The sequence below is a fragment of the Zeus faber genome, assembly GCF_960531495.2.
Source record: "Zeus faber genome assembly, chromosome: 13".
NCBI lineage: Eukaryota > Metazoa > Chordata > Actinopteri > Zeiformes > Zeidae > Zeus > Zeus faber.
In genome coordinates, this window is record NC_137198.1 from 5,333,343 (window position 1) to 5,346,857 (window position 13,515).

The 13,515-nt window shown below is 48.0% G+C and overlaps 1 protein-coding gene across 3 annotated transcripts in view; it reads right to left on the reverse strand.

The window, feature by feature from the left end:
- Positions 1-9,090, reverse strand: part of actn1 (actinin, alpha 1) — a 54,398-nt gene extending 45,308 nt beyond the window's left edge. For all 3 annotated transcript variants that reach the window (XM_080012447.1, XM_080012446.1, XM_080012448.1), the window contains exon 1: positions 8,809-9,090. In XM_080012447.1, the coding sequence (XP_079868573.1) occupies positions 8,809-8,910 (102 nt within the window). In that variant the 5' untranslated portion in view covers positions 8,911-9,090. The remainder of the gene's footprint in view (positions 1-8,808) is intronic.
- Between the last annotated feature and the right edge of the window lie 4,425 nt (positions 9,091-13,515).

Sequence of the window (13,515 nt, forward strand, 5' to 3'; positions counted from 1 at the left end):
TCCCAGATGAAGAGGTGCCGGCTTCCCACTTGAGAAACAAACAAAAGGGTCGAGGAGGTCAGGCTCTAAAACAAAACATTTAAATGTTTTTAGAGCAGCCAATTAATGATTAATGATGGTGTTGTGTTTTTCTGAAAGTCATCCCTGTCTGGACAGAAAAAAACAAAAAACCCTGAAATAGTTTCTGAATGTCTGGCACGGCCGTTATTACTGGAAGACTGAGAAAACAGATTTAAAGCAGCAAAACACTGAGAAGAAACAGAACAGTAAGAAAAATAATTCCATTTACGTAATAATATTTTTTGGTGGGGGCTGGCGTTCTTTCACATCCATTTTCTAAGACGCCCGAAATAAAACTTGGGGAGACTGACTCTAAAAAAAAAATATGGACGGATGGAGTCTAACTGAGTGACTTCTGACGTGCATGGTTCTTCAAGGGATCACTCGTGATGTGTGAACTCTGTGAGGATGATTCAATCGCTTTCCAGAACACTCATACCATAAGATTGTCTTTAAGAAATTGCAGGAAATTTTTATATTGCGTCCCAACACTTCACGTCATAGCATGGCTTGAATTGGCCCCGGGATCCATGATGGTACTGAACTGAGATACTGTCCTACTGCTGAGGACAGGGATTATGTTGTATATTATACCAACAGTGATCCGATCCTGTGAGCACTTCATGTACGAGTATTCAAGTCACACACACACACACACACACACACACACACACACACACACACACACACACACACACACACACACACACACACACACACACACACACACACACACACACACACACACACACACACACACACACACACACACACACACACGTGTAACAGCTCTGACCTGGCACCAAGACGTTAGCAGCAGATCCTTTGAGTCCCGTTACAACGTTTTCACACCAAATTTAGCGGGTTGACCCGGGTTCTTTAAACCCAGGTCAGACGGTGCGATCCCCTCACACACACACAACATTTCGCGGTCTCCCGTGCGTGGAAAAAAAAAAAAGTCAATAACTTCTGACTTTTGGATTCTAACTGGGATATGAAATGATGGAATGATACACAGATATTCATGTATATTTATGCGCCAATGTCCGGAACTTCAACGCGCGTCACATTGCGCAGGTAAAGCAGCCAAAATGAGCGGATCCACCTGGGTGACCTGGTCACATCACAGCCCATCGGAGGTGGAGTCCATTAAAACCTGGGTCTATGGCCCGGTCATTTGACCCGGGTTTTTCCTTTTACCCCGGGTGACAAATGCCGATTGTTAGCGGATGTTACCGGGTTTTTGGTGCAGTGGGAAAGGGGTGTGAGATGCAAGGTTTTGCCCCCATGGCTTGTTGTTCCTGCACATCCCACAGATGCACCATCGTGGGTTGGGCGGGGGGGTGGGGTTAACTGACTGAAAGCTTCTCATTAGCATCAGATAATGAGATGATTCGCTTGATTACCAAACACGCTCCATCAAAACCATGTTGACACCGGATCAGCTTTCAGTGGCAGAGTGGCAACAGAGGACAAAGAAACAAAGACGATAGGATGAAGGGGCGTGGGGTGTGTGCGGGGTGTGTGCGGGGTGCTTGCGGGGTGTGCCCGTGTGGGTGTGAATAAGGACCCTTCTATGTGGAGAGTTACTAGTTAAAACAATTTTTTTTTTTTAAACGGAGCAGAAAGTGCGGACGTGAAGGAGAAACTCTTCTCCGACCGCTTCGCTCTCACCACAGACCAACGGTGTTACGACTCAAAGCCGTAGTGTCCGGGTGTCAAAGCGTTCGGGGTTGGACAAAACACCACTTTGTCTTTGTGTCTCCCAGGTTAGATTTTGATGCTGCAGCTGGAGGTCCGTGTGTGTGTGTGTGTGTGTGTGTGTGTGTGTGTGTGTGTGTGTGTGTGTGTGTGTGTATTAGTACCACAGGTACAACAGGCCCGACTCAAAAACCGTTCCAGGTTAGTGGGAATAAGCTCCAGCTGGCAGTCTTTGTATTGTTTGTTGTGGTGGAATAAACAGGGAAAACCATCGAATAAAGATAACAAGATTCCACCATTTTTGGAGGAAAAATTCTAAAATCAACCCACAGGCTCACAGGTCGCTGCCCTGGATCATGCCGGGGAACTTCGGTTCTCCCAGATTTCGCTTGAGCGAATATCCAGCATCTCCATCTATTCTAAGTGCCTCTGAGCAAGACACTGGAACCCAGGCGCAATTCAGTGGAGAACTGAGCGATCCCTCTTCACGTTAAGCTCCAGCTGCAGGGGGGAGGGGGTGGAGGAGCAGAAAAGACAGACCACCAGCCGCTTCAGGGAGCGCTTCAACCTTCAAGGATGATCTGACACCAGCTGCCTCTGGCCCCTCCCTTATCGCCACGCCAACCGGAGCCGGGACCAAGCCTCCCGCGACGCGCAGGGCGAGGCCGCCGGGCATCGGGCGGGGGCGGGCCGAGGGGGCATGACCGGGGCAGCTTCGCCAGGAAGGGACCTTTAAGGACTTGCAGCTGGAATGCATTAGCCGTGACACTGGCCAGATGCGGCAGGAGCATAAGAGAACTTGTAACCGTTGCGACGATATCTCCTTCCAGGACGGCCATATCTCCGCTTCCTCTTCATATTTCGCGGACCAGTTTCGCCAGTTCCCCTCCGCAGCGTGACAGAGCATGAGTGGGCAGCTGCTACTTTCCTGAAGTCAAGTCTGAGATACAAATGCTAACGCATTGTGTACTCTCCTAACCGTTATTTATCCAGGGAAGCACTGGAAAATTCCTCAGCAACCTCCAGCTCCAAGTTCCCATGCTGGTAAATAAATATAGGGGCCGCAGCCAAGCGTGCCGTTATTCTGCACGCTAGGCCACTGCGCGGTTCCACCGAAGAAGGCGCAGTTTGCTCAAGGGCAGCATCCCGGCCCTGTTCTGGTGCACTCGCACCGGCAGCAGCGGCAAGGGGCGAAGCAGCCGTTCGTCTCAGGCGAGTGCCGGGGGGATGAGGAGGGCAAGGCGGGAATTTTCTCCGGGCGGCGGCACGGCGCTGAACGCCGCCAAACTTCGCGCGGCGGCGGCGGCGGCCCGAAGCCCTGGCCGATCGGAGGGGGAGCCGTTCACCCGAGCCGTCCTCGCCGCAGCAATCCGAGCTCCGACCGACTCCGGTTCCGGTTCCCGCCGCTTCTGAAACGGCGGAAGCGGAAACGGATTGTCTTTGCCTGGACGGCGCTACGTTCGGAACCGGTCCGTCGTATTCACCGTTGAATAAACAGCTCTAACCGCTAAAAGAAAGAAGGAAAAAATAAAAAAAGTTTGTAAAAAGGTCAAGATGCTTTCAGAGGGCCTCTGACGGGGACCCCAAGCCCCAAAGTCGGACCGCAGAGTGGGGGGAAAATAAAAATTAAAAATAAAAAAAACTTCACAGTTCGGTGAGTATGGAGAGAAATGAGAAACGGCTTCTCCCTCAAATCGCTCCCATGTTGTTTGTCGTGAAAAGAAGCAGCGTCTCAGCACATCGCGCCTTCGCTCCGGGGACGGGCGCCGAGCGGCGTGCCAAAACGTTTGGCAGAAAAGAGGGAGTTTAGTCTTTTGACATGCCGAGCTTTGTCACCCCCTGGCCTGGGACTGTGTTCTCCTTTTGTTTGAGGAGTGCTGGCCATAGAGGCACAAGGTGCATCATGGGAACACAGGAATCTGATGACAGGAAGCATTCTGCGGAGGGGCTGCCATGTACGCTGTAAAATTACCCCCCATTATGCAATCTGGCAAATTGCTGCTGTAGTGGAAAAAAAAAAAAAAAAAAAAGAAAACACAAAAAGCACAGAACTGTTTTGTTGCCTTCCAGGAACAAAAAAAAAAAAAAAGCCGTTTAGAGTCCAGTGAGTGTCAATGGAGGGTCATCACCCGCACATCTCTTAAACCTGGTAATCCCCCACGCGTTCAGTTCCTGGAATTCACCTCTTCTTTATTTCCTTTTTCTTCCTCCCCTCATTAATAAAATATTCTAATTCTATCGGAGATGTGAGTTTTTGGTGTTCGGCGTAGGTTGACGGTAAAGGACAGGTTGATGCATCATCACACGAGGCGGGCAAAGAAAAAAAACCAAGGGGAATCCAAAAAGAGAGAAACCTTAAGAAGGGAGTCTGAAGAACCTTCCCCCTTCCAAGGACGGTGGAACGTTGTTGATCCAGAGTGGCCAATAAGGCCAAAACAACAGACAACTATCATACATATCAGCATTATCCATAACAACAAATCTGGATGATGTGGAGCCCAAGGCCTCTGCCGCCACGCCCATTTAAACGCGGGTTAATCACCAGAGTAGTTTAGAGGGTGACAAAGCAGTGAGTGATTTACTCCGTTTGCCAGCGTTTCCCACATATCTGTTGCACAAGGAGCAGGCTTCTGCTTGTGCTTACTCATGGATAGGGCTGGGTTTTGGAATTCAATACCTTTAAGGTATCGACCGAAATAACCCAAAACCAAGTAGTATCGAAGCTTCTCCAGTCAAACGTTGCCCGCATTCCATCCCTTTTGTACCCAGATCTAGAAAGAAATTACTCTTTGTATGGTATCACTCGCAGCCAATCACCGCAAGCGCTGTTGGACTGAACGCGCCGTGTGATTGGTTGACTACGGCAGCAGCTACCACAGCCTGTTAAAGGACAGGTTCACAGTTTTTCAAGTCCGTCTTAAAACAACAGTATTTGGTCGGGTGTCCATAAGAACGGTGAAAGAGGTTTTCTCCGCTGTGATCATTCCTCCTGTACTGACTATTTGTTTAAAATGACACCGCCCAAATACTTCATTGTACAGTTTCGTATAGTTATTTAATACATATTTTAATCATTTGAACACTTCCAAAATGTATAAGTGTAAAAATCATTTGGACGGGGAGCGGTGGTGGCATTTTACACAACTGAATCAATGCTTCCGTTCACATGATGGTATAGTAGAAAGAAAAAGGTATTGAATGAAGTACTCTATTGGTATCGGTATCACTTGAAACGTACTGGTACTGGTATCCTACATTTTTTAAACAATACCCAACAGGCTGGGGCAATACCCAAAATTTCATATCGTGATGCAATCCCGCCCAAATATCGAAAGTGAGGGAGTGTTCCCATTATGCACGGTTGCGCAATCTTTAAAGCCAGATCACGGAGGACGGATCGAAAGCGGCACGTGTTGCTTTCACGTAACGTGCGTGAGGAAAGGATCTCCTGTTCACCGGTCAGTCACTGTGTATCACAATAACAGGATAAAACAGATGGACGACTACAAAATGCACAGGGATAACATTTCAATGAGGACACACTTGTTTGGTGCCATAAGGAGACGTGAAATAAAATAACCTACATCTGAAATGAAAAACACACTGTTTTTGGGCGCGTGGCCATCGCCGGTGCGCGCATCGTCTGTGCCGTGGGAGCTGCAACTTCATCACCCTCACCACCGCGCCGCGTGCATCATCGCGTCCTAACCCTCCATCCTCACTGTTGCGCACATACTGTACGTCCACATACTGTACAACCTCCCCATGCACACAAGCGAATGAGCTCCGTCCGTCGCTCCCCGTGGTCCCACAGACGGAGGGACGGGGATATTACGATACTGCGTAAATATCGCATATGGTGGCAAATATCGCCATACTCATTATCGAGCCTAATACCTGGCCTTACTCACGGATTAGTTGAGCCTTACACTGCGGATCAGCCCTCTGCTGGTGTGACTGATACCTCTTCATCAACAGAAATGACACATGACTGCGTCCTTGTTTTTTGCCAAACAAACATAGAACTGTGGTTAAAACTTTTTTTGTGTTTGTTTTCAGTGGAAACTGCCGCCATGCTGACGCCGCTTGCTTGATAATCCGACGGCTCTACGGCAGAGGACCTGGCCACAGGGCTACGTGAAAGGCAGCAGAAATCATGTGTTGACCCGTTGTCTCACCATCATCGGAACGAGCCCCAGAACACGTCTAACAAACCTTGACGGCAAAATGTAGACGGTGGTCTAAGCCGTCTAATGCCTTATCTGTGGCACAGTGCAGGCAGGGGGATGTGGGTGAAGGTGTTGAGGGTGCTGTGGACGATTGTGCATGTGGGTTATGGAGTTCTTAGGAAGGGGAAAACGGAACGGGACGGGACAGGACGGGACGGGACGGGACGGGACGGGACGGGACGGGGCAGGGCGGGGCGGAGAGGGGCGGGATTTACCGGCAGCGGCCAATCAAAGTCACGGCTCGTTTCCTTAAATGGAAAACCCTGGAAGGAATGGGTGCGGAAGCAAACACCTGTGCAACCCCGCCCTGCAGCTAGCAAGGCAGCGCGCAGCCTGCAGCACCGACTGGAGTCTGTCAGGACACGAAGAGGAGATAAGACAGGGAGGGAGGGAGGGAGGGAGGGAGGGAATGCAATTGGTGACGAGGTCATGGTGTCTGGAAAATAACACTACATAGATGTCTGAGATAAATGAACCAGAGGCTGCAAGCACATACTGTGTGTGTGTGTATATATATATATATATATATATATATATATATATATATATATATATATCCGACATTTGGGTGCAAACCTCTCTCTAGCACGGACAGCTGAGGACACCTGGCTATGGAAAGACATTAAGATTGCAAGATGATAAGAGTGGAGTCAGGTTATGACATGCATCAGACTCAAAGTATTTACAGCGCTCCCCGAAGAAAGCTGTGTTCCAGCCCATGAGTCCATATTATTTTTATAGTCTCACACACAGATACACACACACAACATTTGTCTTTTTGTACTTTTTGCAGGAGCTACAGTTTGTCTCGGGTGTCATGTTTGAAGGGACACTTATTTTAGTGCAATAAACATCTGGGACCATTTTTTTGTCAGTGGGGAATGACGAGCGAAAACTGTTTTGTTTTGTTTTTGTTGTCTGGCCAATCCTCACAGCCTCGGTCTCCAATCAGTAAGTAGTGCAGATATAATAAAAAGCCGCACATGCAGGCAGGCAACCCCACTGAATTCATCCCTAAATGAGGGAATAAAATGCACAGTTGGCTGAAGTCAGTTATTCCGGGCCCACTGTAGAAAAGTAAAGACGTGGTTGAACGGAATGGACTGGTGCAGAACATGAGAGTCAATACACACCGAAGGCTTCTCTGCAATCTCTCCATCGCTAGAAAACACGGGTAATGAGGCCTAGAAGGAATGTACGTGTGTGTGTGTGTGTGTGTGTGTGTGTGTGTGTGTGTGTGTGTGTGTGTGTGTGTGTGTCTGTGTGTGTGTGTGTGTGTGCGTGTGTGTGTGTGTGAGAGAGGTCTGCAATGTGTCTTTTAATCATTTATATTAATAGTCCTCCACATTCGCCATATAGGAATTGGTTAACAAGGTTATTTAAATCATAGATAGTCAGTATATGCAAAGGAGTTCTGTAATCTTCATGTCTTTTTCACCCATTCATCCTGGACCTCAAACCTCTCATGGTTTCTTTTTTTTTTTCTCTCCTGCCTCCACCGGTAGCAGTCTGGTGAACTGATGACATAATGTAGGAAACCAGAACCCGGGGCTTTCAAGGCACAAAAAAGAAAAGTGGGAAAAAAGTTTTCCAGCATCAGCGAGAGGGGCCGATTATTACCATTTTTGGGCAGGCAGCGCGCAAGCCCAGCCCAGAGCTGGGGCTGACTGGAGCTGGCTCAGAGAGAGAAGTATGGGGAAATAAATAAACCTTTCTTTACTAACCGACCAATAAAAGCACCATCTGCCACAGGAGCTGCACTGGCCTTCATCAGACACAGAAATGTCATAGCACAGGGGTTCCCAAACTGGGGTCCGCGGCCCCTCTAGGGGTCCTCAAAAGAATTTCAGGGGGTCTGCAGCAAAATTATTAATAGATTATTTTTAATTTTTTTTGAATCACACTTTGAAATGTTATGTTTTACTATATTCATGTGTCATACATATTACATTAAAAAAAAATTCCCCCATTATATTCACTCAACTTAACTAATGGTGGTGGATTGTTGTGTGATTTACTTTTGTTTGTCAACAGTGTTTTAAAATTAACTGTCAAAACACACGCCACGCGTGTATTACAGGTACTTTGAGTGTTTGCACCTTTTATTTTGGGGCTGGATGGGACTCCACAGAGTTCTGTTGAGTTTGGGACAAACACGGGGGGGGGGACGCGGCATTAGAGACACAATGATCATCCCCCAAAAAGCAACAGCGACGCGGGGGGAACGCCGCACAACACGCGTGGCTTAATCCACGTCGCATTACGGGGTGGGCGGGTGGGGGTGGCGGGCAGGGCTGACATCTGTTGCTGGGGAGATGGGCGTACTGTCCCGGTCTAACCACTAGCAGGCCAGACACGACCCGCGGAAGATGTTCCTGGAAGGAGGAGTGGGAGGTGGAGGTGGTGCTGGGTTATGGTGGTGTTCTTCCCCGCCCAGCACGTTAAAAAGCACTGAAGTTTGGGGACACATGCGGGATAATTATGCTTTTTATCAGCCAACACCAACAGTGGGAGTCCTGGTGGGCCCCCCGTGCCAAGTCATTTACATTATTATGATTATTATTATGATTATTATTATTAATATTATTATGATCATGATTAGAACGAACTGATGCTACGTTCCTTGGAAACTCGAACATTTGTAATTGGTGTCGATACGAAGTGATGGTGTGTTTTATGGGAGCTCGGAAAACTGTAATTCGTACCTAACGCGACTAACTGGACAGCCCTGCTGCCTCAGCTATGTTATTATAATAATATTAATAAATAATAATAATTATTATTATTCCAGGCACCGGGAACACGGAGCGTGTCTCACCTTCCTCTGCTGCTTCTCCCACGCAGGGTCCAGCAGCAGATCCCGGTCCCAGTCGTCCTCTTGTTGCATGTAAACAGTATCGTCTCCATCGTAGAGATCCATGGCAACAAACCACCCAGGCTGCGGCTTCCCAGACGGCGTGTGTGCGGGTGAAGTACGCGGACCGGCCCCGGTTCCCTCGGCTCCCTCTCTCCGGCTCCCTGGCTCTCCGCTGGGCTCTCAGCAGCTCGGACCGCCTCGGCTCGGCTCTCTTTTCCCCCGGCGGGACGTCTCGGCGGTGGGCTGGCAGGAGGCAGGTCTAGCCGTCGACCAACGTAAAAACTTTGCCTCGGAGAAATTAAACCGACAGCGGACGCGGCGCGCCGATTGGCTGCGGGGGTGTCCCAAGACCCGCCCGCTCGCCGCTGATTGGGCAGCGGGGTGCCACAGGAACCGCCCCCTCGCGGCTGATTGGCCGGCTGCGTTGACAGCGTCAGGCTTGGACCGATCCAATACTTATCAAGTTACATTCATCGCCGTTTAAAATAATACACAAATAATTTGAGGAACTATAAGAAACTGTGGATGTTATGCAGTTACGATGTGTTTCCATTCGAACTTTGTTAAAAGTAAATATTGTGACTGCGATCGGACCATGGGTAAGGATAAGGATTTTATAGGGTTTAGGGCTGGGGTGGCTGGGGTCAGGTCTTTATATTCTAGGGTTGGGGGGGTTGGGTTATGTTTTTATATTCTAGGGTTAGGGGGGTTGGGTTATGTTTTCATATTCTAGGGTTGGGGGGGTTGGGTTATGTTTTTATATTCTAGGGTTAGGGGGGTTGGGTTATGTTTTTATATTTTAGGGTTAGGGGGGTTGGGTTATGTTTTTATATTCTAGGGTTGGGGGGGTTGGGTTATGTTTTTATATTCTAGGGTTAGTGGGGTTGGGGTTATGTTTTTATATTTTAGGGTTAGGGGGGTTGGGTTATGTTTTTATATTTTAGGGTTAGGGGGGTTGGGTTATGTTTTTATATTCTAGGGTTGGGGGGGTTGGGTTATGTTTTTATATTTTAGGGTTAGTGGGGTAAGGGTCAGGTTTTAATGTTTTCAAGTTAGGGGGGGCTGGGGTCAGGTTTTTATATTTTAGGGTTAGGGTCAGGTTTTTATACTTTCAGGTTTAGGTTTAAGTTTTTATATTTTGGGGGTGAGGGTCAGGGTTTTTTTTGGGGGGGGGGGGGGGGGGGGGGTATGTGACTATGGGTGCTCCGGCCTACTATTTATTAATTCTCTTTTTTTGCTTTTCTGTTATTGTTCAGGTTATGGATTTATTTACTGTGTCAAATACAGGAGGACACTGTTGTCGAGGGGGGGGGGGGTCCTCGAGGTTTAGGGCTAGGGGTTAAGGGCTAGGGTTAGGGTTAAGGGCTAGGGCTAGGGGTTAAGGGCTAGGGTTAGGGTTAAGGGCTAGGGTTAGGGGCTTGGGTTAAGGGATAAGGGTTAGGGGTTAAAGGTTAGGGTTAGGGGTAGAGTTAGGATTAGGGGTTAGGGGATAGGGGTTAAGGGTTAGGATTGACAGGGCCTGCTCTGGGTGAGGTTTGTCTTTATCAGTGGGCACACAACATATAGAATTGGAACACAGAATACAAAATATAATAACAATCAAATTAAGCTGTAAAATTAAAAAATAAAAACTCAAATTTAAATTTCATCTTGAGAATATGAATGATTGTGGCGAGGGCAGGCAGGTAAACAGTGGCAGCTGTGTGCAGAGGCCTGCTGTCAGCCTTGTATGGTAAGGCAGCATCCCTCTGTCTCCCTCTCAGGCAGGGAAGCCCCGGAGCCTCTTCCTTATATGGACAAACTTCCAACAGGGAATGTTTGGGAAAGTGATGTCAGTGCAGCGAGCAGACGGAACGCTGGACGGTTTAAAGAAGCCGCACGGCTCCGGGCAGAGTGCGTCCGCAGGCATAAAGCAGCACTGTACGCTTTGTGGCGAGATCATTCACAGACCGATGCTCATCGCTGTTGGAGTGACAGGACTTAAAAAAAGACAAAGCGGCTGCGGGGGAAGAAGTACTCCGACCTGGGATCCGGATACAAAATGACACGAGTAAAAAGATAAAGTACCGCGTTGACATTTCTACTGGGGTGAAAGTAGTATGTAAGAACCTCCTGTTGAATGTACTTCCTAACCCTAAGTAATACAAGTCAAAGTGCTTCTCGTACAAAGTGTCCTGATTTAACAAAACCTATAACACTTCATAAAGTAAAGTACTACTAGGATTACAACCATTTCTTCTGCATATCCGGATTACCATTTACAGTACACTGTAGGTGGTGTCAGTCATTTCCAAGAATATGGACTTTAGGAATAATTGATGAGCAATCCTGAATCAGCAGTTTGATGGATGCAGCTCCTGATCATTATCATTATTATTATCATTATTTATTTAATAGTATATCATTTTGCTCAGGAATGTAGTGGAGTAAAATGTCAAGACGTCTCGCCCGAACCGACCAGGGTTAAGCAAGTACGGACAGCGGACGCATTCACTGACGTAGAGTGAGCACCTTCGACACGGCTGCAAAGCAGTGTTAACAGAATCCAAAAATATCAGCGGTGAGTATGAGAACCCAATCCCTTTGTTGTTTTTTTTGTTTGGGTTGTTTTTTTTGTTTTAACTTCGGGGGAAGGGGGAAATGTGGGCAGCCACTTGCATGGGACTGGAGTATGACAACCTCCTCAGGTATTTCAGTCTAGCTTTTAAATGTAGGCCTTAAATGGGATAATGAAAGAATGAGCACGGGGGGATCGGAGACAATGGGAGCAAAGCCCCGGTGGTAGTTTGCAGCAGAATAACAGCGGGAGGGTCAAGAGGAGCAAACAAGACGAGGAACGATGGAGGTCCTTGTAAGGCCATAGCGCCGAAATATTACGCTTCTTAAAAAGTGCGTGACGGAAGCGCCGGCTGAATGTGGCGGAGGGGGAGGGAATGACGGCCCCCGACGCCGCTCCTCGCCTTCGAACCCCGGGCCGACGCGGGCTCGGCAGCCAGCGGACGGTAGAGCCCTGCGGCTCCCCGGTGGGATCGCCGGTTCTCCGCAGCAACAAAAACCCTGGGTACAGGCGGCAGAGTAGCACCACGGCCCTCACCGAGTTTCATGGGTGTGTGTACATTTATGGTTGGCGTCATCGGGGTCGGTATGGATTTGGGAGCCGCAAACCGTACCTAAAATAACACTCTGTAAGTGGTGTGGTTGAGCCTACAATTTTTTTAGATTCATCATTAAGCTGAATATTAGCCGCGGGGCACACCCTAGTCCAAGTGAAAACAGCCCCAACCCAAACGTACAATACTGTTATTTAAATAGTCGTCCCAGGGGGAAGCGTGGGGCTGAAATGAAGGGTGTCTACTTCCTGCAGATACTGTTGTGCCCTTAAAGAAACTTCACTCAACTGGACCAAGTGTGTGTGTGTGTGTGTGTGTGTGTGTGTGGGTGGGTGGGTGTGTGTGTGTGTGTGTGGAGGGTATTTTCACTAGAGCGCAGTACAAACAACCCGATAACCCCAAACTACATGTCTGAGTGCCCTCGGATCACTACTCGTACGTGACGCCTTAAGTCATTCCGTGTTTTCCGCCGACCGCCGGTATGTACGTCTGCCCCTCCTCTGCTTCGACTTCGGTCTTTTTCTTTTTTTTTTTCCGTTTGGAATCCAGAGCGACGAGCGCCGTCGCAGAGGGGAGATGCCTGGCATCGCGGCTTCCTGGACACAGTGACATCGATGACATCATGCTCTCCACCACCACCACCGCCGCCACCGCCCGTCACTGCATGGTGGGGAATTTGCACTTTGCTGATCTGCTGTAAAATATACAATTCCATTTATGGCGCCTTGAAACTTTCTTCTAAATTTGACATTAACATTGAAGATTATTTAATGAACACGGTGAAGAGAGATACATATTACAGCCTCTTCTTTTTTTTTTTTTTTTGGGGTCAGCCAACATGCTTCTCACACATTTTTCAGGATTTTGAACTTCACGTCCCCTTAATTTTGGTTATTTACCACCGTGATATTTACAGATATTTCTCTAATCTTTTGGACACCAGACTTTCAAATCATCCGAAACAGACATCTGTCGAGTGAAAAGCCTGACGCCCACTCCAAAAATTAGAATAAAACCCAGTTTGGAATATAAACACAGACTAACGTTCCGGTTCCTTCTTGCAGGGTGAATTTCTGTGGATTTATTCTGCTGGGATTTCTAAATAGCAAGTTCCATCCATTAAAGCTGCCTCCAGTATTTTTTTGGGGGGCGGGGGGTTTTGGGCAGCATATAGTTTGACAAATCACTGATTTTAACACCTAAAGTTGAAGATATCGGCTCTGATTGAATCAGTATTGTGACCGAGCGCTGTATGACCATCCAAGCGGGTGCAGCCCCTCCCTCATGAAATAAATGAAATAAAACCATTTCTTCACACTCGTTCTGCGTCTTTGTCCCTGAGCGACTTCAGCCTTCTTAGGAACAGACTAGTGGGTGTCTCAGCAATCTATGTTGAAAACCGCCAGCAATGTTGATGGTAATGGCCCTCATCGATCACTGCTTCTCCATGAAGACAATGAAGGGGGGAGCAGGACGTGTAATTGTCCAGAGGTGGCCTACAACTAACATGGTTTGCTTTTGCAATAACTTCAAGATGGTGTTTGAGAGCGACCGTTGA